Source organism: Nannobrachium achirus (genome assembly GCF_963921795.1).
Source record: "Nannobrachium achirus genome assembly, chromosome: 13".
NCBI lineage: Eukaryota > Metazoa > Chordata > Actinopteri > Myctophiformes > Myctophidae > Nannobrachium > Nannobrachium achirus.
Window position 1 is genome coordinate 41,446,813 of NC_137833.1, and position 27,593 is coordinate 41,474,405.

A 27,593-nucleotide genomic window follows, 5' to 3' on the forward strand; every position below is an offset into this window, starting at 1 on the left:
CATAAGAACCACATGATGTTTGTCTCTGAAGACCATTTGGAAGAGCTACAATACCATTATAGTCTCTCTCTCTCTCTCTCTCTCTCTCACTCTCTCTCCTGGATGTGATATCAATTATGATGCTAAGACGGATGATGAAAAGAATTCAAAATGAGCCAATACTTTCTTTTTGTGTGGTTTTTATTTCATCACTGGTGTTTTAGGCTGGGAATGTGGCTTTGATCATTTAGTTTGGTGTGTAAACAGACAGCTGTGTAGCGAAGGGAATCGTGGCTTTGATGCTAACCAGAGCCTCAGGGCACTGTCATGTACTCCACTATCATACCTGTTGATTCTCTCACACTGTGTGACACTTTAACAATCCAAACAGTCAGCTCTGAAAGGACAAACACAATGCACTTATACCACGTGGGAACAGAGGTGAGTGGCTTTACAAACACAATGCAACTAGAGTACACACTCTTATCTACCTTTATTAAAAAGAAAAGCCCTTTACAGCCCAATCAGTCACCGCAATAGGTTTTCCCTTCAGCAAAGAAAACACAGACCATCTTTTCAACGGTGACAAAGCCACACAGGCAAAGTAAAACATCATATCTATGATGGTCATAAAAACCAAAGCAATGTGAAGGTCATCCTCCCATTGGGAGGGAAGAAAACCCCATCAGAGTGAATATGGAGGGATCCTCCCTGTGCAGCTAGCTGCAGGGCATGGTGATGAGGACAGATACATCATGTAGTCGTGGTCAGGTGGAAACCTTGTATGTCCAAAACCCTTCGTTTTTATCATTAAAGAAAATGAACGAAACTAGTGAAAACAGCCGATCTACAAGCACACAACGCCTCGCACCACGAGGCGTTGTGTGCTTGTAGATCTGCTGTTTTCACTACTTTTGTGCGACGGACTTGACTGGTGAAGCAGGGCTTTACTTTGCGCAAAAAACAAATTTGAAACTCGGAGATACGAGGTTTCTGCCCGACAGTGACGATATGCCTGTGTGTGCATCGGAGTGAGTGTGTGTGTGCGCGCATCTAGGCATTGAACATTTTCTCACCTCTCTGTCGAAGGACTGTGCACTGAAGGATTGTACATGTGTGTGTATCCAGTCTAGCGAGTAAAGTGTGTGCATCAAACAGACAGGCAGGCGCACGCGCGCACACACACAAGCACTGCATGGGATGACACTTTCATTCCCAGTGCCTCTGTAGTGATGAATGTCCACACTCTGGGCTCCTGTCTCCGGAGCGGCTCTTTAGATTTCCCTCACATTCTTACACTTCTCATTTTCACACAGCAGTTGGCGACACCACCCTCATACTGCCCTGGGGGCGGGGGTCCGGCGTTCGAGCACACAGAGGGGGTTGTTAGAGTAGCTGGTAGAGCTGTAATAATAATAATGAGGCTATATGGGCTGGCTTGTTTTTCTGTTTATTATTTCTTATTTATGGTGACTGCAAAGGCAACGTTTTATGATTGCTTTCTGCCAGTTTTAAACTACAGAGTTCGTGGTGTGACTGTTGGACTGTAAAAAGCACATCTTAAATCACTACAGAGGAGGAGAAGAATAGGACTGGGGAATGGATATTCCTCTGTACCGTTGCTGGCTGCAATACTTACATTTTAATTCAGTAGCAGCTCCAAAAGCTCTAGCATTTTTCAACACTTATTTAGCTTGAATGAAGGCACATTTCATAGCGATACAAATTGATTGGTTTAATTATATTTTCTACAAAGAAATGAAATGGGAACATTGATTTAACTGTGATAATCCAAATACAAAATGATACTGAAGTGGGCATGGTACTGATAAGTACAATAATTTTAGCCTCAAACCCTCGATGTTGGCCAACATGAACCATAATAGAAAGAAATATACATTAAACAAGAAAGTAAACATGAAAATAAACATTCCTTTGGCTTTACATTTCTAGTTTCCCATCAGCCTGTTTTATACAGCTCCCAGGAACGAATACATGTAACTGCATCTTTTACATCACAAGTAAAGAGCTGTGGTTTGACTGGTTTGGATTTTAACTCGAGAAAGTAGAAAGTGTGTGCACCAGACACAGCTGAGGATTGTAAAGTTTCAGTCTCTATTCATTTAGTGTCCACTGTTGGAACTTTTCCAGACTGTCTGGAACTGCTGCTGGAGGAGAAAGAGCCTGTCATCATTGAGGCAGCTCACTCTGATTGGCTACGCAGGGCACCACTCAGGTCCTGCAGCTCTGTGATGAGTTGCTCCAGTTCTGTGACACTGTCCCTTAGGTCATCGCTGATCTCTCCTGTAGCCACGTCTGTGTGAGTTTGCTGAATGAAAAAGATGAAGAGGAAAAGGTGAAATGATGCTGAGAGCCAGTGCTAGATTTTCATTTTTACCTACAGTATACTTCGTTGTACAGTACGTCAATTAGCAAAAACCTCTGTATGCATGTATGTAGGCCCCACAGAAGTGCGGTGTCGAGTGTGAAGGCGATGGGACGAGCACGCGTATCTTAGGAACCACTCATCCGAGTGTATTGCTGAGAACCCAAGGGAGTGCATGCAGTGTCGAGGGTGAAGTCGATTGGAACAGCGGTCTCCAGGAAGAGCCCAGCGCAGAGCAAGAACGTATTTCGCTCACAGAGCACAGAAGCATAGGTGCAATTCTGGGAAATTGGCTGTGTTTTTGCCAATATATTGTGATGAATCTTCATGAAGCTTGACCAATCCTCAAATCCATTATATTGTCCAATCAGAAAATGGACAGAAAAAGTCTGTTCTCAATGGACTTTTGGGGTTACAGAAAAGATTACAGAAAAACACATTGAACTCAATTGGGTTTTAGGGGTTACTCTAGATCAGGGATGTCAAACTCAAATACACAGAGAGACAAAATAAAACAAATTGTAGAAGTCGAGGGCCGGACTGGTTCAATCAGTTGCAATATTTTCTTATGGCTCTGTCAGTAATCTCAAGTGAAAACGTTTCAACAGGCAAACATCAAAAATGTATTTTTGCTTCAAAGGTCCCTTATCAGCAAGATAAATGCAAAAATGAAACTGCATTCATTAAAAACTGAAAATGCATTTTAAAGCTCAGTTTGCTACTCTATGATCCTCACCAAATCACTGCTTTTATAAAGTAAAAAGTTAAAGTAAATCAAATTCACACAGAAGACACACAGGTTTGCCCTTTACATCCGTGAACTAAATATGATGTGTCTGTCTAATGCACAGTACCTTGGCTTTGGTGGCTAAACTCCTCAGGCTGAGTCGTGTGGAGGACAGCATCTGGAGAGCTTCCTGGGGGTTGGTCTTCTTCTTACTGCAACTGATGGTGACTGACAGAAAGACACAGAGAAAAACTGATATTTATTAACCCATTAAAACCAAGAAAGCATCTGTGTCATTTTAGTTATATACTAGTAAAACGTCTCAGGGCGACATGCACCAATTCTTGACCATCTGGCCAGTGATATACATATATCGGACCAGTTACCCATATATGGAGATTCCTGCATGATAGTCAACAATGTGATGTTAGAACATGCCCATATATGGGCATTACCAAATATGGGCATTCCCAGATATGCCCTTGATATTGATGACATCGGGACAGGGATCTCCATATATGGGCATAAAACGGACAAGGACGTAATTAATTTGCAAGTGTGATCTGGGAATGCCCATATATGGGCATGTTCTGACATCACATTGTCGACTATATATGGGTATAAAATATATGGGCATAAAAGGGACATCAAGCCAGAGCGTGATGTCAGAGCGGCAAACCCATTCTGTTAAGAGTGGTGGTTCCCCTGAACAGTGACATCAGAGCATGATGTCAGAGTGACAAACCCATAGAACCATAGACTGTAAAAATGTGTACTGACTGACAGACACAGACGGAGACAAGCTGCGACATTTCTCATGGTATACTGCAACCTTCGGTCGCAACTATATACATAGCAACATAACATGTTTTTCAGAAAGCTGTTATGATTTAGAACAGTGGTTCTTGGCACAAGTTTGAGAACTACCGATTGAGACAGCATTTGTAGACTTTTGTATCATTGCTCACCATCTCCAGTTGTACTGTGCTCTCCGCTATCATCTAATAAAGACTGATTAAAAACATGTTTTTGACATAGACTGAGCAGAACTGAGTTTGAGAGGAGAGAGGACACGGTAGACTAACATTTAATGAAGTTAAATTATGGATGGAATACCGGCAGAATGGAAAACCCAGTGACACACGCATCTAATCTCACTTCATTCAACAATCACAGACATGCTGCTTAGTGTCCAAGAGTAGCAGTCTGTAGTTGCACTGGACAGCTCCCAAGAATGAATGCATGTAACTGCATCGAGCGCTCCCAAGAATGAATGCATCTAGCGCTGCGTCAGTACTAAAAAGAACAATGTCTAGAACAGATACTGTACACAGGCAAATGTTAATTTAACCCTGAGAGTCTCAGAGCTGAGAGGATTCTCCATTGTACTGTACATGAGGAGGAGTGGAGCTTTCTGTGCTATTGTAATGTCAGCATTTAAACACAAGCACCTTAGCGCCCTTATTCTGGGGGCCAACATTCGGCAAAAATAGCTCTCTGAGCTTGTAGATCGGGAATCTTCAACAAAGATATTTCTTGGCGTAGAGGGAAAAAGGAGGGGAATCCCGTCGACAAAGTATACATGGTTTAAGTGTTCCCAGCGGGAATAATGAGGCCAGGGTCATTGACATGGATTCACAGGCTCCTCATGGCCTCCAGGGGGTCTAGAAGGGGTCCTTAGCGCCCCAGACCTACCGCTAGGTGAACCCACGGAACCAATGGCTAGATGCATGACCAACAGATACCACGTTCAGTTGAACACAGGATGACGGATGGATGGAAAAAGCTGGCTGGTTGGAGGGCAAATAAGAAAGTGCACCGTAGTCACCCGAGGCAGGGTAACGAGCGAGTCACCCTTAACCCGAGGACGACCTTTTGGGATGAAAGAGAGAGTCACTGAGATGGGGTGGAGGAACCTTAATGCCTGATTTAGACTTGGATATCGTCGTTGTCGGGTGGAAACCTCGTATCTCCAAGTTTCAAATTTGTATGTTCTTGCGCAAAGTAAAGCCCTGCTTCATCGTACAAGGCCGTGGCACAAAAGTAGTGAAAACAGCAAATCTACAAGCACACAACGCCTCGCACCGCGAGGCGCGAGGCGTTGTGTGCTTGTAGATCGGCTGTTTTCACTGGTTTAAATCATTTTTTAAATGAAAAATGCAAAACGAAGGGTTTTGGACATACAAGGTTTTCACCCGACAACGACGATATGCATTGTGTCACACACCAAATATAGCGGAATCGGCCCTGCAACCACGTATAAGTCGGGTTTAAGAAATTAGAGAAGGGAGAACGAGGAGGAGAAATACAAATGAAGGACAGAGTGGCAGGTGAGAGAATGATAGACAGATGAAACGGGGCTGCATGAAGGCACATCATCATAATTCAATAGAAGCTCATTCAGCGACAAGGCGGGATAATTCAGTTAAGTTGTTTACAAACGTATTGTAAAGTGTAAAGAATTAACCTTCCTGGTTTCATGCGTTCTGGCATACTTTAATTAGTGGCTGAAAGTGAACTGCCGCCTACCAAATAGGCTCCAGGCTCATCAATCATTTCCCTCGGGTCATAAAACTGCAGTCATACTCATGACAACAACGGTTTACCTTGAATACTCCAATTATAGCATTTATTAAAATGACTAGTAATTACTAGTAAGTTAGTGATGTGTGTGTGTGTGTGTGTGTGTGTGTGTGTGTGTGTGTGTGTGTGTGTGTGTGTGTGTAAGAGAGTGTCTGACAGAGTAGGGCAGGGGTTCTCAACCTGTGGGTCATCATGTCGGGACCCTGACAGTGAAGAATGATTAAGACCTTTTTAATACCTCAAAAGAAAGAAAGAAAAGACAGAAGACCATTACTGCATCAAAAGTAATCAACAAACTAGTATAAAACTGGTCAAACATTGGCCAAATTGTCAAATAATATAAGAAAGAGGCTAAATTTGTGAAAAAAGGCAACCCACAAGGTCACAACACCTCGTGTTGCGAAGCGTTGTAAGCTCTGCTATTTTCACAATATTTATCTTGTGTCAAACCAAACTCCAAGTGCTTATCAGGGTGGGAGTTCCCCAGTTCAAATATGATTATTTTGTGGGGGTCACAGCCTGAAAAGGTTGAGAACCACTGGAGTAGGGGAATGCCGCCTGTACAAAGTTGACCCCAGGCGGCTTACAAATGAACACCCCGTCAATGACCTGTAACGGCCAGGTCCGTTTAATCATCTCCCATTACCACTGTCCCTGACGACATGATCAAAAGGGCATTTTCAAAAAACCCCATCCAATAGCTCAATTAACTCTCCAGCAACATTGTGCAGCGTCTATTTGGGTTCATTCTTACAGTCTCAGAGTTAAATTCACGCCGAAGACATTACAGTTTACTCAATTGTTGGGCGTTTAAAGAATGAGCGGCTTCCCGTTTTTTGTTTAAGGTCAAATGTATAAAGTTTGAGTTGTATTGGGAATAAATTCCGCTGAGTAAATTCCGCTGAGTTCTGCACATGATAAGACTCTCTACACAGAAGGCTCCATCCCGTGGTTTAAAAGGAGGGCTCCGAAAACAAATGATTGATTGTTGCTGAGTGATACTGGCTGGTCTGATGACAGAATATTGATATGCCATTTCCCCGCAAAGCACGGCTCTTCCTCTGTCTCGCTGTTTACCGAGCCACCTTTTATCTTCCTCTCGCACGCAGGGAAGGAAAAAACGAAACAAAACAAAAACCAAAGCACGGAGCCCATTTCCCCTCTTCTCTCCCTCTCTCTCTCTCCTACTTCTTGTCGCGGCAACGCGGCAAGCATTTTTTTCTTCTGCCTTCGCTGTGGCTGGAAAGGTCAAACTGCTGTGATTTATGAACGTGGTTCCCTCTCTTCTCTCCCTGTTCTGGTTTATCGGTCCTGTTTTTTTGTAGACTTTCCTTTCATTGATGTCTTGTCACCCGTCCACGCAGAGGCAGAATCCTGGCCCGGTGGGGGCTTTGTGCTGGCCTCAGGGGAGTTGGGAGCCTAGGGAGGGTGGAGGGTGGGGTTCAGCTATTTGTCTTGGTGAGCCACTAGCAGCTACTCTCCTACAGAACCAGAGACCCAGTGGAACGGATCAGAGATCTCCGCGTACCGATAATGTCTGGTGACATTAAACTTTTTTTTATATATAGCATCTCGGATCCACTGTATAGCTGTTCATATTATGATGGTATCAAGATTGGTTTAGTTAGCGCTGGTTTTCTCCGCCTTCCAAAGCCATTCCTGAATTTAGATTTCAATAGACGTATCGGGAGGCGGAGATCTCCGATATTCTGGCTGCGCACGACTAAGTGGAACAGGACACATTGGGATTCATAACACACTGTGTGCGTCTGTGTGGGTGCGTATTAGCGAGACAGGAAGACTGAGCGATATGCAGCTTTGTGCAGAGGATGAGATCATAGTGTGACAAAGAACAAGGTGTGTGTATCTGCAACTTGTGTGACCGGGGTAAAGATGAGCATCACATCCAGAGGAGTCACAAGGGGGGAAAAGTGGGACTGAGTTACTAGGGCCCAAGCAAGGTGGAGGGGAACTTAATTATTTCGCTATTGAGCAGATATACAAGCTCACAGCCGCGCTGCAAGCTTGTAGATCTGTTTTTTTTTTATCGTGAAAATGTGTGCAAATCTTTGAATATATGTATTTTTAAAGCAAACATTTATAACTAAAATTTTGCTTCTGGGGGTCCCTGGAACTACATATTTTGAGATGGGAAACATAGGTTTTTCAAAAAGCCTTAGAAGGATTTGAAATATTCAAAGACTTTCACAAATGTTCACATTTTTCAAAAATAGCAGAACTACAAGCTTGCAGCGTGGCACTCTGTGCCGCGCTGTGAGCTTGTAGAGCTGCTATTTTTCAATAGATGAAGCACAAAATAACGCGTAATAATGCGTTCCCAGTCTAAATGGCTCAAACCCCCTCCCCCTATGAAGAACATTCATGGGGGGCCCGCAGTGAATCCTTGTACCCAGGACCCAGAATTTGGTGCGACACCCCTGATCACACCAGACACAGAGAGGGAGGGAGAGAGAGAGAGAGAGAGAGGGAGAGAGAGAGAGAGAGAGAGAGAGAACGAGACAGGGAGGAGAGAGAGACAGAGGGAGGGATGTAAGGAAAGACATAGTGACAGTGTAAAGCCGTCTCATTGCTCTCTGTCACATTGCTATTCCTTACATGTTGGCCCCTTCCGACGTCCTCTCTAATGTTTAATTCAGCGCCGTCTCCTGTTGGAAAGAAACCTGGGGAACAACTTTACTCAAGTCAGGCTATAGGACACAATGCTGCATCTGCCTCACGTCTACCTCTGTCCCCACCTCAGCCTCATCTCTCTCTTGTCTCATTCCTCCATTCTTTATCCACCCCCCCCCCCCCCCCCCCCCCCCTTCTCCACCCTCAGAGAAAGGTAATAGTTATGGTTAGAGAATGATGGCTGGACGTAGGGCTGTCACGATATAACGTTTTACATCACGATTAATTGTCACTCAAATAATTGCGATTAACAATTTAATTGTGTTTTTGTCATTGATAATTACATTTCTGTTCGGCTTTTAGGCTTTGAAGTTGCACATGGCAGATGTGACACATAACCTAAATTACTGACATATTTGACAACTTTCTACTTAAAAAATAACATTGATAGTGGAAATAGCCGATCTACAAGCTCACAACGCGTCGCATCGCGACGCGTTGTGAGCTTGTAGATCTGCTATTTCCAATATTTCTGAAAATGTTTGTAAATGTATGAACATTTTTTCAACATTCTCGATTATGACAAAATATTTGCGATTATGTCAAATATTTGCGATTATGTCAAATATTTGCGATTATGTCAAATAATTGCGATTAGACGATTATGTAATAATTGTGACAGCCCTAGCTGGACGCACAGACAGACAGAGAGGGGTGAGCAGCTTGTTTGCCTTTTTTGGGGTTGTTTTTTGTTTGTTTCTTTCCCGTGTCCATCCATCACTGGTTTCCCCAGGCCTAGGGGAGACGTGACATTAAGCCTGATGGAGTGCCTTTGCATTGCCGAAAGACCCAAACACAACGCAATGCATCACGTGTGTCGTGGCACGCTGAGAAATAACGCTAACAGCGGTGTTAGTGGAGAGGTCATGTTTGAGTGTTGTGTGTGCGTGTTTGTGAAGAGTTGAGAGAGTTCTGAGAGAATGGCTAAAGCCTCTGAATACAAAAAAATAGTATTAAAACAAATCTGAGTGAATACAAACATTCATAACTATTAGAAAACTATAAGAACAGTATGGGTTCCCTGTGGATCTCTGATGACTAAAAAGAAAATGGAGGGATGGAGGGACATATAATTCACATAAGTAGGGCGATGCCCGAGGGGAACGCATGCCTCTCCGGCAGGGACGTGCTGGCCATTGGGAAAAGCGGGACAACTCCCGAATGGCCGCTCCATTCCTGGCCGGTTCAGGCCGGCCATAAAAAAAAACAGCCGCTGGTAATTACGGTAACCGCCTTTCGTTCCATTTTGGGGGCTGGGCAGCCCTTGTTTTGATACAGTGCAATGGTAATCCTTATACAAAGTTAGGAGGCATGTGTCAACATGACATCCTAGTTGCCTTGATGGTCTACATACAACATCATTAGACTCTCTTTATACCACAAAAACTATGAGACCTAAAATCACTCATCGGTTAGTATTTGGGGGCTATTTGGGGCGTCCGGAAGGCAAAAAAATCTGGTGTGTGGCCGTTGGCCGCGCGCAATGAGGGCCTGTCCAACTCTTTTTCCCGGGCTGAATCAGGGGCCCAGTACGTCCCTGCTCTCCGGTTATGCAGTACCTAGTCTCGCGTGGCCAGATTTGGAAATGCTCCCGTCATACAGTCTGGTGCATCGAAAGAAGAACGATGAGTACCGGTTAAAGCGGAAGTGAAGCCTCCTCGTCACTTCCGTTTCCGTCTCACATCGCACACATTTTATCATTATATAAATAAAAATCATATAAGCATGTTTAGCTTGCTGCTTAGCAGAAATGACATTTTAAAATATATTTTCTTGAACGGTAATGCCCGTTTCCATTACTCGCCGTTCGGGAGCTGCTGTTCCAGACTCTATGTAGCATTCAGAGATTGTGGAATAGTTGTCTGGCTACGCGAGACTATGCAGTACCCATTTCTCAGAGTACTTTGTGTGCGCTCGCGAGTAGGATGAAGCTCTCACCATTTCCCATATCGACAGCTCTCTTTATAACTTCCTTGAAGGTGGCGGTGTCTTTCTCCCAGCCACCGACTTGGACTTCACAACGATGAGCCTTTGACAGGAACTGCAGTGCCTGAAACATGCAATGACACGCACGCACGCACGCACGCACGCACGCACGCAAACACACACACACACACACACACACACACACACACACACACACACACACACACACACACACACACACACACACACACACACACACACACACACACACACACACACACACACACACACACACACACACACACACACACACACACACGATTATTGGTAGAAGACAAATAAGCTAATAATGTGACTCAATTAGTAAATAAAAGAAAGCATACAGAAACACACACACAACTCTCTCTCTCTATCTCTCTCTCTCTATATATATATATATATATACGTATACTGTATACTGTATATGTCAGGGGTAGGCAACCTTACAAAAGGGGGGGGGGAGGGGCAACATTGGCACAGTGGAGGGTGATGACTGGCGCATTGGCATACGTGTGAGAGATGATTTCTCTTTTAAAAGAAAATATATTTTTTTAAATGTAGTCAATAAGATTTAAGTCCCCTTTGTATTTGTATGCAAATTACCTCCTGCACATAATTCTACATTCATTCAAACTCTGAACTCTGACTGGGGAGGGAGTCTGGGTTGGTTGGGTTGTCCTGTGGTGAAAGAAAATATTTCAGATGAAGAAGGGGAAAAAAGGTATTTTGGAAAATCTGAATATATTGGATTTATATATATATATATATATATATATATATATATATATATATATATATATTTTTTTTAAATATTTGATGAGGTTGATAAATGTAATGTTGGTATGTTGGCATGGCACATGGCATGGTAATGTTGGTATGTTGGCATGGCACTTCATGTCAAAAAGGTCGCCGACCCCTGCTGTATATACTCTAGTCTAGTCTATATAATCCATGTGAGTCTTGAAATCCATCATACAAGCCAACGTCTTTAATATTATTTCGCAGAAGCAATGAACCAAAGAGGTTAATCCCCTACATGAATAGCACTAATGAACATAGCAGAAAAAGCATGGCCACTGCAGCATGACTAGCCAGAGAGCGGGGGTGCCGTCCCGAGGAGAGGGGAGGTGAAATGACAAATCATGGTGCTGCCATGGGCCATAAGGTTGCACTTACGGTGCGTCTGGGGCCATAATGAAAGAACAGCTTCCTCGACAACCCACTGCTGATGGCGGTAAGGCATGCAAGCCATCAATCATCACACAGGGCATGCGGAGTGGCGTTAAATTAATCTGCCGCACATTCGTTACAATCACCTATAAGTTATTAATGAGCCTATAAATAGCTTATTAACAGTGCGATGGGTCCATTATACGTATTACTCTTCCGTGCCACGAGTGATGCATTATGGCAGGGGTCTTCTAACGTTTTCAGGCCAAGGACCCCTTAGTCGAGAGAGAGAGATGAAGCAGGGACCCCCCACAATAGATACCATATAGTTTAGTTTCGTCGTTTGACCGCACAATCATCAATGTATTTTGGGTTCATCTAAATTTGTGTTTCCAGATATTTAACCACTTGTACCGTCAATACTTAATAAACCTGACCTATCACTATGTACTTAAGTCTGCTCTTTTTCCCCTCTACACCAAACCTCTTTGCCGAAAATAGCCGATCTACAAGCTCACAACACCTCGCATGCGCGAGGCGTTGTGAGCTTGTAGATCTGCTAAAGTTCTCAGAATATGGATGCTATAGGGTTCCAGTGGTTAAAATAAAAAAGGAGAAAAAAGGTTTCTATCACACAAAGATTTGGCTGCCCCCCTGTATTAACTCTGAGGACCCCCTAGGGGTCCTGGACCCCCTTGTTAAAGACACCCTGCATTATGGCCTTGCACAAGAGAAAGGCATAGGGATGCTGGGATGTGGTTGGGTAGTGACCTTTTCATTGTCCTCCGGGTTGTTGCTGTGGCCGTCGCCGCATAGCTGCGCGTACAGCCGCCATATGTGGGCGTCGGAGCTGTGGCGGGAGGTGACGCGGCCCAGGAGCTCCAGGAGTTTGGGCCGGAGCGACGCCGTCTGCTCGCCGCGCTTATCCACCAGGTTCTCCACCACCGCCCGCACCAGGATCTCCAGGATCTGCAAGAAGTAGGGGTGTAACGATATAGTAACTGCATCGAAATATCGTTTTTAACTTAAAAAATCGAAGTATATCGAAATGAAAACAGCTACAATCGAATCGTATCGATACTACCTACTAGTGCATTGTATTTAGCATTTTTAAGAAGAAAAAATTAAAAGGAGGGGTTTAATTACGTTTCCTTTCCGTGAAGCTACACTGGTCTATCGATAAATGTGTGTAATCTCTGGGTTCATCTCAAGGTGCAGGTTTGTCAATATACAATGTCCATGTAATTGGCAGATAATCACTGTTTATTTAGTATATCCATAATAATACATGTTTCCCTTAAAAACCTGCACTATCCACACCTTTCACACAGATTTAATTTCTTTGCTAAATAGTTACTATATCGATTTTAAATCACTGAATCGAATCGTATCGCCATGAATGAGCCAATATCGTCCATGTATCGTATCGTCAACCATTTATCGTGATACAGTATGTATCGAATCGCTATTAAAATGTATCGTTACACCCCTAGCAAGAAGGAATACACAGAGATGTGAGAATGGCATTGGAATGTAAAGGAAACCCATGTGCATACCATGTAATGATGTCATGCATTTGCTACGTCCGTCGCATGTTTCTACATTATATCCCCCCATAGCACGCTAACAACGCAGACAGTGTTAAGTTTATCATCCTGAAGGTATTTTTACTAAAGCTCCTCAGAGACTTTCCAGTAGTCCAGTGGTTCCTTAACTTCTCTAGCCTGATTAGTGTGTTGGCTTAACCCTGGTTTTTGACATTATCATAACGAAGCGGATAAAAGTGTCAAACTTTTTTTGAGGCTTCATTAGGACCTAACGATGGATTTTAGCCTCGGGTACCAAACTTTATTTTGAAGTTTACCCATAAGAATTATCCATATCAAGTTGGGCTCCCATCGACTTTCTATACAGGAGGAAAATACCCAGAAAATAATCTGCTTTAAGTAGGATATGCTAACTAGGGGTTTGTCATGATGCTGAATCCATTGCAAGCATTTGTTTTGCACAAAAAACATTCCTTGGGCGAGAAATGGCCCCCAAAAACACACAAAAAAAGTGAAAAGTGATGACTCATCACTAAACCATAATTTTGTGGCCCATTGTTTGGGAAACACTGCAGTAGTCCACCACCTCAAGCCACAGGACATGAAACAAAGCCCAAACACGTTCCACACAGTGACACTCATAAGGAATGATTAGCACGTATAGACAGTCTGTGAAACCAAAGCACACCATACTGCGTTACACCTCTACCCTCCCGCCACCACAAGTCTCATACTTGTGTGTTTGACTGTGGCCAGTGTTGCCAGATTTTGCGAGAGAAACAAGCCACCAGGTCTATGAAAACAAGCCCAAAAGAAGGGAATACGGGTAGCATGCACACCTGCAACTACAAATATTTACATGCAACTTTACAGAAAAATAAGCCCCAAAAGTCATTTCTAACAAGCAGACATGGCAACACTGACAGTGGCACACATTCCCTGGGACTTTTTAAGAGTGCCATCTGAGAGGGGATGTTTCACACCAGACAGTCTTCTGCATGCATTCAATTTCATATCTTTGCACTCCGTTGGATGAGTGCCATGTGCTCTCTCTCTCTCTCTCTCTCTCTCTCTCTCTCTCTCTCTCTCTCTCTCTCTCTCTCTCTCTCTCTCTCTCTCTCTCTCTCTCTCTCTCTCTCTCTCTCTCTCTCTCTCTCTCTCTCTCTCTCTCTCTCTCTCTCTCTCTCGAATTTCAAAACATGTTCGGCACACAGGCAGGATCGAGAAAAGAAAAAAAAGACTGTCAGGCATGTGTGTGTGTGTGGCGTCTGTGCCGTAAGGGAAAATAAAATACAAAAATAACCCAAACAGAGAAAGACAGATGTATTCATAATCACAAGTATCGTCTTGCAATTAAAACAGCTTGTGTAAACAGCCCGCAGCATTAAACAATAACAAGACATAAATTCCAACACCCCCCCACCCCCCCAACTCTTTTCTTGTTTACATATACTAAGGATCAAATATTCTCTAATGGAATGGAGAACAAAGTCTTATCTGATGAAAAAAGAAAATTACTTTTGAAAAAGTGTAGCTGTGGATAATGCAGACTGCACGCTTTCACACATACATACACCAACACACCTTGTTATACACTTCAATGAATGCCAGTGCTTTTGATATTCGATACTCTACAAAAACAAATTCTCAATTACAGTCTGCTGCTGCCTGCTCTATTGCAGTGCTTCTCAACCTTTCAGGCCGTGAGCCCCAAAATAATCATATTTTAACTGGGGGACCCCCCCACCCTGCACAAGCACTTATAATTGTAGGAGTTGGCATTACATTTAGTTTGACTTGATCTATTACATTGTGAAAATAGCCGATCTACAAGCTCACAACGCCTCGCGTTAGATCTGCTATTTTCACATATTTCTACCTCTAATATTTGACAATTTGACCATTGTTTAACCAGAGGTCCTAAAAAGGTCATTAAAGTCCTTAAATTGTCACTTTAGAAATGTACAGATACACTATACACTTCTACAGTATGTTGGTCTGTTTACTGTTGAGTGAGAAAACAATGTTCAGGGTTCCCACACATTTTTACCAATTAATTTCCAAAACTTTTTCAGAATATTTAACCCGATTTCCAGGACTATATGACAACAATTCAGCTCAATAACAAGTCGCTTACTCCTACGCGCATTCGCGCAATGCCCAAAGACAGGTAGTGTTTGCCAGTGGTTCAGGCCGTGACCCCCGAAATAATCATGTTTTAACTGGGGACCCGGCACCCTGACGAGCACTAACGCGAGGCGTTGAGAGCATGTAGATCTGCTATTTTCACAATAGAACCGTGTTATACAAAATTCCTCAACTCTTGATTCTCTCTAGATCTGCTATTTTCACAATTTCTGCCTCTAATACTTGACAATTTGGCCAATGTTTAATTAGTCATTTCAGAGGTATTAACAAAATCAATAACCAAAGACAATGCATAGCTATTTCTTCCAGGACCTTCCAGGACCCTTGATCAATTCCAAGAGTTTTTTTTTTCTAATTTCAAAATATTTCCAGGAATTTCATGACCGTGGGAGCCCTGAATGTTAAAATTTAGCTAAACATCTGGTGACCCCCCCAAAATCATTTGGGGACCCTCCTTGGGGGTCCCGACCCACAGGTTGAGAAGCTCTGCTATATTCCAGGAGTCAGTGAATAGGAGAGGGGGAGGGGCGGTGCTATCAGAGGGAGACATCTCTGAGGTTCACTTGGACATGCAGCAGCCTAATAAATCCAGGAAGTGCCGTGGCGTATCGGGCCTCATCCTGTCTGCCCAGACTGCACCGTCACAATCCAACATGTTGATTTAACTCTTGACCCGCTACAGGTTTTCTGTTTTTTTTAACACGACCAAGAACTAGTAAATGAACACTGAGGATGTTGCTGTGAAGGTGCGGGAATGATATTTATGAAGGCAATACCAATGTTTCTAAAAGGAGGGGGGAGGGAGGGAGAGAGAGAGAGAGAGAGAGAGAGAGAGAGAGAGAGAGAGAGAGAGAGAGCGCACATGTGGAGCGGGTGCTTACGTTTATACGTTTATGGAGCGGAGAGAAGCAGTTTATACTTACTGTTTGTTTAGACTTACTGTTTTTTTTTTTTTTTTGGTCCTTTCATTTTCTTTTCTTTACATATCTACCGCATAGTACTGTGTTCTATTCGTCTGTCATTCAATGTTATATGAGATACTTTAATGGTTTCCTGTGGAAATAAGCTTAGTCTTTTCTAGGATCCCCTTTTAGTAGACCTTGTACCAGTGAACTGTACCGTCATGAAACTGTACCTTTTCCTATGCAAACTTCTAATAAAGTCTTCAATCAATCAATCAAAACACTGTATTGAGGCTACAGTGTGTCTGTATACTGTACGCAGTGGTGGAAAAAATACTCACATTTGTTTACCAAAGTAAAAGATTAGATTAGATGTCTTTATTATCCACAAGGGAAATTTGTTTTGCTTGGGTCAATGCATATAAAAAACACAATACATAAATATACAATACAATAAAACACCCAGCAAAGTACTTCAGTTCTGTAAAAGAGTATAAAATGATTCAGAATTTTAAAAGGTATTTAAGAGGTATTTAAAAGAAAGCAAAGTCCTCCATCCCCACTGTGGAACACTTATGTGTATGAACCTGTGTGTGTATGTGTGTGCCGTGTGCGTATGCTAGTCCAGTTGAGGTGAATCAGGTGTTTGGGGGTTTGTGTTTGTTGAGGAGCCTAATGGCAGAGGGGATAAAACTGGCACTGGCCTTTGCCTTCTTGAATGTTGAGGCATCATATCTCCTACCCGAGGGCAGGATCTTAAAGCAGGTGCTGAGATTATGAGTTGGATCTCTCGCGATCTTTGCTGCTGTCTTCACTGTCCTCTGGTCGTATAGATGCTGGAGGGCAGAGCACTGCATCCCACAGAGCTTAGACCCCACTGAGGTTACCCTCCGCAGCTTAGCCTTGTTGGCCTCTGAGAGAGCCCCGTACCAAGCCAGGAAGGAGAAGGTAAGGAGGCTCTCTATATGGCAGATGTAAAAGCTGCGAAGGATGGGGGGGGCAACATCCATATATCTCAGCCTCCGTAGGAGGTAGGTCCGCTGCTGACACCTTGAAAAGATGGCCTGTGTGTTGTCATTAAAGGTCAACCCGCTATCAATGGTGGTCCCAAGATATTTATAGCTATAAAAGTATCAATACTGCAATGTAGAAATGTTCTGTTACAAGTAAAAGTCCCGCAATCGAAGTATACTTAAATTACCAAAAGTACTTTAAGTTATCATAGTTATCATATGTCTAAAAGGGTATAAGTATACAAATCTTTTGAAAATAGCTGATCTACAAGCTCACACATGCGTTGTGAGCTTGTAGATCTGCTATTTTCATAAAACCAAAGTATATACAGTAAGTACTGTATGTTTTGTAATAATAATCAAAATCTAGAAAGTAACTACAGTAGTAAGTAAGTACGTTTTTAAATAATTGTAAAGGAGAAAAGTAGAGATGGACCGATTGCAAAATTCTTGGCCGATACCGATCCACCGGTTTTATGAAGGTCTGACTTGCCAAAACCGATTTTTCCGATACCGATTTCTTTAGCTAAGAACTAGAAAATAGGGTTGCTCCAATACCCTTTTGTTTCAGGCCAAGTAGGCCTACAAGACATACTTCAATTTGAGTACCAATAAGCTAGAAGAACACTAATGCCAAATCAATCACAATAGTACAATATCCAAAATCACAGACAATATCCAGTCTAATATGACCGTCTGGACTAAGCAGGAGGAAAGCAGGTGACGCATGCTTTTTCCCCCCCTTCTTTTTGGAGACGACATTGACACAGGATTATGGAATATATCCTTACATTGCAAAGGTAATCGGCACCATCTGTATTCTGTAGGCTGCCTCTAAGTAGACTGGCTGCTACTTGCTAATGTTTACTTAGTCACAGGACCGAGCATCATGCTGTGCAGTGCCATAGATACAATTGGCCGATTTTGGCATATTTATGTCAGTGACCTGCCGGTCACCGATTTGGCTGGTTTGATATGATACCTGCCGATTTCTGATATTGGCCGATACCGATGTCCATCCCTAGAGAAAAGTACAATATTTGCCTCTGAGATGGACGGTGGGATGGGGCGGTGGGCAGTGTCTGCTTATTATAAGCGACTTTGGGCTTGTTTTTCCTGTAGTTGCTTGTAAATTATTGGTAGTTGCGTGTTTGTTGCAAGTTTTTGCACTTAATATTGTTTAACCTCAAAAAATGTTATGTGAAGGACCCCCAAATAAATAAATAAATAAATGTATTTGTTCACAAACCCACTCCATCTAAAAGTATTTTGGGCCATGAACCCCCGTACCAGATTTGTGTTGTTAAAATGTTTAGCCATTAGCCAATATATATGTCATATAGGTTTAGTAGCCTATAATAGCCGCAACCTTTGGGCTTGTTCTCATATACTGTAGACACGGTTGCTTATTTCTCTCGCAAAAGCCGGCAACACTGGTGGTGGTGGCAGTGGTGGCGGGGGCGAGCTGTTATTTCCCAGAAAGCAGCTCAGGTTGCTTTGAAGCGGTGGCCCTGACTAGCGGTGGGTCTGTCAGCGAGCAGCGGGAGCCCCAGGTGTCTGCTGGGATATAGGGTTTCTTTCTACATTATTTCCCCCCTTTGATTCTTCCATGGGAAGGTTGGGAGCCAAGTCACGGAAACCCGACTCCCCGCTCACGGTGGGCGCTTGCTCGTGGCTGCTACCGTACGACGTCACCGCTTTAAGTGGTGGGGTGTTATTTGGCATTTGTTGAAACGCAATTATAGTATGGCAACGAAACAAGGTGGAATTTGGAAGATTTTTAAGTATGTAATAGTATTATGTCTTTAGCGGCCACAAAGCCGTTTGAATGACACGCCAGACTCCAAAGGCCATCTCCCCAAAGTGTCACTGCTCGGCAATTACGACAAGAGAATCTTAAAAGCCATGTGTTGCTGTCTGATGATCATATGGTCAGGTTTACTCAAACCAGAGGTGGTTTCATTCTCTGCAGGCAGCACAGAGGGCCCTAACTTCAGCAACGCTATAGTCATCCTCCAGTGCTATAATTCAGTGGTTCCCAAACTTTCTAGCTCGAGACCCAAAAGTTATACCTGTTCAAAGTTTTGCATTCAATTGAACGCTACAGCGCCACCCTTTGGCCAGTGGTCGTGGGATTTGTGTCACTGACCCTTGACGTAGCCCTCTACTGCATTGCCCAGACTTTACCGTAGAGATAATACAGAAATTATTTGTTAAACGGCTTATAATTAAAATATATATATAAAAAAATCAGAGTTTCAATAGGGGCGTCGCCTTTCAGGCTTAGCCCCTAACAAACTGTAGGAAGCTAAAACTAAAGAGACCCATAAAAATGTCAGCGACTCACAAATGGGTTCCAATTCACTGTTTGGGAATCACTGTTGTAATTAACGGGCTAAGTACCAAGCAGCAGGTAGTATTGGCAAACCAAATGTAAGGATTCTGTTTTTGCATTGTCTGTGTACATGCTGCGTATGTACAGTATGTGTGTGTGCGTGCATGTCTGTGTGTGTGTCTCTGTGCAGATGAAGAGAAGCTGTGAGCGAACAGATGTGACATCTCTAAAGGAGCGTGGACGTGTAAACGGAGCGGAGAGAGACGGTCTCCTCACAACCAGGGGCGTCACAAGGGGGGGGGAAAGTGGGACTGAGTTACTAGGGCCCTAGCTGGAGAGGCCAGGAATTATTTTATACTTTAGCCATTGAAAAATAGCAGATATATAAGCTCACAGCGCGGTGCCGAGTGCCGCGCTGCGAGTTTGTAGATCTGCTATTTTTGAAAAGTTGTGAAAATGTGTGCAAAATCTTTAAATATGTATTTTTTAAGCGAACTTTTGTAACTCAAATTTTGATTCTGGGGGGGTCCCTGGAACGAAATACTTTGAGATGGGGGTCCGTGGCCAAATACATATAAATTTGGGGGTCCTTCACATGAAAAAGTTTGAGCACCACTGACATAGAAACATAGGTTTTTCAAAAAAACTTTTTATCTACAAGATCTACAGCTTGTAGATCTGCTATTTTTGAAAATAGCAGGTCATTCAAGAACATTCTTGGGGGGCCAGCAGTGAATCCTTGTACCCAGGGCCCAGAATTTGGTGTGACATCCCTGCTCACAACGCTACCAGCAGCAGTGAGCTCTAGTCTGGACCCGCTCCAAACCCGGCTACAGAATGTTGGACCAGTTCCAAACCCCTTCGCCGTCCAACTAGCACCCCTATCAGACACTTTACTGTAGCAGGCCGCCACAACAGCTGTGTAACAACTGTTGGCTATCCTCCATTTCACTGGTGTTGTACGCTGTCATTGTAAAATATATATATACTTTTATCACTTATAGATTTAGAGTTTAGAGAGGAATTTGTGCCTTCACATAATCTCTCTGGGATGCAAATACTGTAGAAGTACTGTATAGGCAATGAGGATAACATTTCTACATTATGGACACTATTGGAAATAAGCAGGGCTTTGCAAGCTTAACGCGTTACCAGGGTTTCCATTTCATCATTTTGACCATGTACTTAAACTATTTGGTGTGTAGTTGTATTGACTGAATGCCAAATAAATCAAATCAAAACAAACGTTAACAGTCCCTGAAAACGGTACAGTACGTATTAAATGTATTTTGACGACAGACTTTAGCATTATGTACGATGCTATGGTACACAAACCATGTTTTAACCACCCGACAAACACCAGAAGAATATATATATTGTGACATATTATGTCACAACATAACTAAGGTGTGTGTAGTGGGGGTCCCTGCTTCATCTCTCTCTCTCAGCTAAGGGGTCCTTGGCCCGAAAAGAATTGAAGACCTAATAAAGTCTACCCTAAAGGGCAGAAAGAGGGCACTTATGTAAGGTGTTTAAATCACTGTCCTCTCACCTTGAGATGACCTGTTTATGTTTTTCTTTTGACTAATCATCATTACAAGAGATTACAAGATGATTTATAGACACGATCCGTGTACTGTCATCGTTGTTGTGTTTTCGTCATAGGGTTTGTTGTCTCCACCAGCCGAAGGCAGGGGGAGAGTATGTTTACGCCCCTGTCCGTGCGTCTGTCCGTGCGTCCGTCCTCCGAGTTTGTTACCAGCTAATCTCCGGCGCCGTTGGCCCGGTCGCTGCCAAAATGAGCACACACACTCCCTGGATGCCAATTCAGAACCTCTGCCCCACATTTTTCAAATGGCCCTGTTCTAGCGCCACCATGAGGCCGATGTTTGCAAAACACATTTCTGTACACTACTCCTACAGATTTTGTCCAAAAATCACGCAAATCGGTAGACAGTACTACAGTCATGTGATCGACACGGATATGTCCGATTTTCAATATTCCATCCTGATTGGCTACAATTGGCTTCCAAAGTTTGCAGGATTGCTCCGTTTTTAACAAAATGCCTCAAATCATGAACACAGCGTGCAATCTTGGTGAAATTGGGCGTGCACGTTCCCACTAGGCAGAGGAAGAAATGCCACCTCAAATTTCTCAAATCAGCCTCACTAGACCTTACCCGTTCGAAGATATGTGCTGCAAAATATGTGCAGAGTGTGGGTTATGGGGAAAGTACAGGTAACTGTAACTGCATGGTGCGTGCGTGAGAATATGTGGGAGCATCATAATGTAAGGAGCAGCCCATGGAGGAGTGTATATTTATGATGGATACAAATTATTTAACAGCAAAATTAGGTGAATAGATGTATATGCTTGCTCCACATAATTTTTCCATACCTGTTGGAAGATGAGACACATATCACCCGTTGCATGACCCATGCATGGAGAGAGAGAGAGAGAGAGAGAGAGAGAGAGAGAGAGAGAGACTGCAACATTCCTAACTGTGAGAGAGGTGTGTGTGTGTGGGCCCGGGGCTACAGATCCCATGGCCTGGAGGAACGGACCGTAACCCTGACAACAGGCTGTAGAGCTGTAGAGTGAAGAAACGCTAATAAATAGCTTGAATTTGGGAAAAATGAAATTCGGGGTCCGTCACCGTGTGTATAATGCTAATGGCCAATGCCATGTTAAATTTGAGATCAGTAGCTGAAGCGAGTGAATAGATAATGCATTGTGTGACTGACTGACTGACTGACTGACCTATCTCCCTAATTATTATATGGATGGTGGCGCTATAACAGGGACATTTGTGTGGTCTGGTGGAGACCTGTGCTCGGAAGAGCACTGCTTATAGTTTTTATTCGTTTCTGTCTGGTTGATGCGGTTTGAATTGTCTGATAAATATTTTTGTTTTAATGTATGAAAGTGTATTTTGTCATTTGCGGACCCCTTAACATCTTCGGTGCCATATGTAAAGTGGGACCTCTTATATTGCCGGTTCGCCACCAAAGGGTTAAAAAAATAGTGTGCACGCTGGTGTACGAATTCGTGCACAGATGATGCACTATGCATGTACACGCTTTTCACAGCTTTCAAACAAAAAAATCCGCTTGGAAATCCGTTCAGGCATTCAGGAGATAGCAGCCCTTATGTTTTCTTCAAATGTAAACAAACATGGCTGCCATGTTTGAAAGATGGGGTTGGTATGGGGGTTAAACATGCAATTTCGCGATCGCGATCATGCCTAGTACATTGTTGGAGGTCCATTTTTTGTGTGAAAAAAGTCGATTTTATTAGAGAAGTCGATTTTTTGGCAGGGTATGAGTTAAAGAATAAAGAATTTCAGACATACTGTAGGCAGAAAGGGTGTGTGTGTGTGTGTGTGTGTGTGTGTGTGTGTGTGTGTGCGTGTGTGTTTGTGTGTGTGTGTCTATCCCTTTAACATTGGATGCCTACGACGCATGTACTCATCAAACTCTTTGATGTCGCCCAGTGCCGTCGACGTATTTGATGCACGTGATATGGTTTTATATTAAACCGTAGCTTGCTGTCTGTGGCAGCAGCGGCTGAAGAGAAAAACTCAAATTCCCACAATCAGGAAATCCGGTTTTCCAATATAAGCCAGTGTTATGAAATTCACAAAAGGGAATTCATCTCCCTTCTCTACCGACCGAGCCCTTCTCTACCGACCGTTACAAAAGCACTGATGGCCGCGATTGTCATTTTTCTGTTCTGGATGAAAGAAAATATGATCGCGATGAAAAACCAAAAATATAAGGAAAAAAATATAAAATACCCTGGCCCCCAACCCTACCTCTTCATTAAATCATTGTTTAATTAACAACATCCAATGTGCTAAGTATACTGGGCAATCCAACACTTCTGTGCACTCTCCTCTTGACACATTCTGTTGGAGTGGAATGCACTGTGCCGAGCGTCCGACTTCAGTTGTCTGTCAGTAGCCTCTTCAAAGTACTCTTTCATTCCTTGTCTATTTCAGTGTAGGCTTATTCTAAAAATGCCCCCCCGCCCCCCTCCCTCCCTTGAAGAAGAAAGAAAAACTGCCAAGACGGGAAAAATGAAGAGGGGAAGACGATGAGAGAACGATGGAATGAGAGGGTCGAGAGAAAGAGGTGGGCTGACGAACGAGTGCTTCCCAGAATAGATCTGATTAAGTGTTTAACGGAGGTATGACGCTAACTGTCACCGCTGTTCAAGCAAAACACCCTTCAAAGGTGCCAGTCGGCCGCCTGTAAAAATAGAACGGCAAATAAATGTGCCCTGTCAAATAAAGCTTGGAAGTGATGCATTGAAATTCTGACAGGTTTGTTTTGTTGGAGGGTGGGTGAGAGTAGATTTAAAGAAAATGTCTGTGATGGAGACAGTTCTGTGTCAGTGTATGAATGAGTGAGTGAGTGAGTGAGAAAAATGTGTGTGTGTGTGTGTGTGTGTGTGTGTGTGTGTGTGTTGTAACGGTTTAGGCCGAATAGTAAAATGTTTGGGGTGCCAGCCAGGGAGTTAACCTGACAAAATGGCCAAAACCATTACACAAAGCTGCTATATGGAGGGTAGTAGGCACTCTCACATATACACAACCTCTGGGAATACAGGGGTTCGTTCATTAAACAACACGCAATAACGGACACAACACAATAACTTGCAGTTCAAAAGGTAAGTTATATTGAAAGTTCCATTCACATATTCACAGTTCAGTTCACGTATTCACAGTTCAGTTCACAGTCACGTTTCACCATAGCGTCGCGCATCACAGTTCGCATACAACCCGACAGTTCACGTCCCCCAACCCCACTCCAATGTTAAGGCCCGCACGTCCGCACGCACGCAGTGTACAATGGAAGCAGTCTCCTTGTGTGTATTCGCACCGCACGTCAGCACGCACGCAGTGTACAATGGAATCTCCTTGTTTGTATTGCACCGCACGTCCGCACGCACGCAGTTGTACAGTGAAAGCCGTCTCCTTGTTTGTATTCGCTCCGCACGGTCAGACCTGTACTCACGGCCAGGAACGGAAGTTTGTTGTTGAACTTGGTGAGCATCCACGCTCCGCTGAGGGTTTACTGTAGGTCACAGCAGATGCATCCTCCCTGCGCGATCCTCCAAGAACTCCTTCCTCCGGTGAAAACGAGGTGATCGCCGATATACGATAAACACTGTACGAGCTACAAACACAACAAACGTGGGCGGCGCAGCAACAATGGACGTGGCGTCCCTCTCCGTGGCTCCGAGCTGTCTCCTCGCCTGCAGACTCTCAGCAGCCCGAGTGACGTCACAGTTCATTCATAAAAGTGGTCGGAGCGGCGTGTGCGGCTCGCAGCGTAATGACGTTGAACTTGAAGTGGCGATTCTCCGCTAATCGTCACATTCCCCCCCCCTTGAAAAAAAAGACGGCTACGGGGAGACGTCAACTCTGAGCTCTCCTCTGGGAATCCTAGGAACTCCTCCGACTCGCTGTCCTCTTCAAATATGTTGAGGATACGCTGATATTGAACTTTCTCCTCCTCCTTTTTGAGGCAAGTGACTTCTTGGGACTCTGGAAAGCCCAGGAACTCTTCTGTGTCACTTTCCTCGTTAAAAATTTTAAGAATCCGCTGGCGCTGAGCCTTCTCCTCCTCCTTTTTGGGGCAAGTGGCTTCTTGGGACTCTGGAAAGCCCAGGAACTCTTCTGTGTCACTTTCCTCGTTAAAGATTTTAAGAATCTGCTGGCGCTGAGCGTTCTCCTCCTCCCTCTTCTTTTTGAGGCCAGTGTCAGCGACTTCTTGGGAATCCGGAAACCCTAGAAAATCTTCTGAGTCGCTGTCCTCTTCAAAGATCTCACAAACTCGCTGTCGTTCCCTTGCCTCCACCTCTTCTGCGGTGGGGTAACAGGGTTTCAGTCTTGAAACGTGCACAGTTTTCCTTCCTTCTCCATCCTCCTCTCTCACGATTTCCACATTAACAGGGCCCATTTTCTGAATGACCCTGTAAGGACCATGCCACCTAGGTGCTAATTTAGCAGCAAAGGCGGTTTCCTTCTTTGAGTAAGGGTGGGTACGCAACCAGACCCTGGCATTGTCCTTGAACGCTATGTCACGGTGTTTCCGGTCATAGTTTCTCTTCTGCCTCCTTCGTCCCTTGATCAGGTTCTCCTCCACAAACTCCCTCATGTTGGACAGTTCTGCTGTCTTGGGGTAAGCAGGGCAATCCGGATCCATATTCCGGGGCAATAACAGAACCTCCAGTGGTCCTCGCAACCCCCTGCCAAGATTCAGGTCCGCAGGTGTCACACCTGTGGATTCATGGACTGCAGAGTTTATAGCGAAGCGGAAGTCAGGCAGGTTCTTGTCCCAGGCTTTATGATTGTCCCCGACATAAGAAGCAATCATAACCTTCAGGGTTCGATTTATCCTCTCTGTGAGGTTTGTCTGCGGATGGTAAGCAGTAGTCATCTTGTGTCCTACATTCCAGCTCTTGCAGGTGGCATTGAATACTGCTGAGACAAACTGAGACCCTTGGTCAGAAAGAAGAAAATCAGGAACCCCCCAGCGAGTCAAGATTTCCTGCGTAAAGAACTTAGACACTATTTCGGCTGTGGCCTTCTTCAAGGGAAATAACTCCACCCACCGAGAATAGTAGTCTACAAAGACCAACAAGTAGAGGTTACCTGCGGTACTTCGGGGAAAGGGCCCCATAAGATCTACGCCCAGCATTTCCCACGGCCTGTGGACGATAGTCTGCTGTAGCATTCCGGCCACCTTTCGGCATTCTGGCTTGTACCTCTGGCACGTTTCGCAGTCCTGAACGAACTCTCGAACATCTCGATTCATGGTTGGCCAGAAGGCGAGAGACTGCAACCTCTTGTAAGTCTTAAATCTCCCAAGGTGACCGGCTAAGGTGTCCTCATGGACCTGGCGAAGCAGCTCTGGTCGTAGTATAGCCGGAACGTAGACTTGATACGAGCTCTTATAAGGAAGTGTAACCAGTCTGTACACTTTATCTTCCAAGATAGTAAAGAAAGTTGTCTCGTTAACCTTGACCTCCCCTTCCTCCATTATTCTCTGGTACAGTTCTTGTATTTCTACATCACCCTGCTGCGCCTTCCAGATTTCATCATCCGAGATAGGGATCTCCTTTACCGCCTCCTTCTGCGATGGTTGCATGATGGCACAGGTGGGTGATACGGTGTAAGGTATTTCCCCAGGAGATCGGGACAGGGCATCAGGAACAACGTTGTACTTGCCCTTCCGGTACTCTACAGCAAAGCTGAACTCTTGGAGCTTCAGAGCCCAACGCATGAGGCGTGAGGTGGTCCGTTGAGATTTCAAGACCCACACCAGAGAAGAATGATCCGTCACGATGGTGAAAAATCTCCCCTCCAGGTAGTATCTCCATTTCTCTAGGGCCCACACCACAGCCAAACACTCCTGCTCAGTCGTAGAGTAGTTCCTCTCTGCCTTGTTTAGGCTCCGGCTTGCATAGGCAAGAACTTCCTCCGATCCCAATCCTGTCTGTTGCACCAGAACTGCACCCAACCCCACATCACTGGCGTCTGTATAGACGATGAAGGGCAGCTCAAAGTTCGGATGTCCTAGAATGGGTGATGACACAAGATGGGTTTTAAGGATCTCAAAGGCTCTTTGACACTCCTCCGTCCACTTGAACTTGACACCTTTCCTCTTCAGATTGTTAAGGGGTTCTGCTATCCGGGAAAAGTTGGGCACGAACCGGTGATACCAGCCCGACATGCCTAAGGACCGCTGTACAGTCTTAAGGTTGGTGGGGACAGGATACTGCTCCACGGCCTTGGTCTTTTCAGGGTCTACTTGGACCCCAGCAGCAGAAACCACATGACCTAGGAACTTCAAGGAGGTCTGAAAGAAGCTGCTTTTCTTCATGTTGACCGTAAGCTTGGCCTCTCTCAGCTTGTCCAATACTGCCTGTATGTCATGGTAGTGCTGTTCCCAGGTTGAAGAGTAGATGATAATGTCATCCAAGTAGACAAAGCAAATCTGACCTCTGAGCTCACCCAAAGTCTGCTCCATGAGCCGCTGAAAGGTGGCTGGGGCGTTTTTAAGGCCGAAGGGCATAACCTTGAAGTGATACAACCCAAAAGCACAGACAAAGGCAGTCTTATCCTGGCTTTCAGGGT

At 44.2% G+C, this 27,593-nt stretch overlaps 1 protein-coding gene across 1 annotated transcript in view; it reads right to left on the bottom strand.

The window, feature by feature from the left end:
* Window positions 1-2,014: 2,014 nt before the first annotated feature.
* Window positions 2,015-27,593, bottom strand: part of ttc27 (tetratricopeptide repeat domain 27) — a 205,266-nt gene continuing 179,687 nt past the window's right edge. The window contains exons 17-20 of the mRNA XM_080740212.1: window positions 12,273-12,470; window positions 10,305-10,416; window positions 3,220-3,320; window positions 2,015-2,308 (exon numbers count right to left, since the gene is read on the bottom strand). Of these exons, the coding sequence (XP_080596338.1) occupies window positions 2,183-2,308; window positions 3,220-3,320; window positions 10,305-10,416; window positions 12,273-12,470 (537 nt within the window). The 3' untranslated portion in view covers window positions 2,015-2,182. The remainder of the gene's footprint in view (window positions 2,309-3,219; window positions 3,321-10,304; window positions 10,417-12,272; window positions 12,471-27,593) is intronic.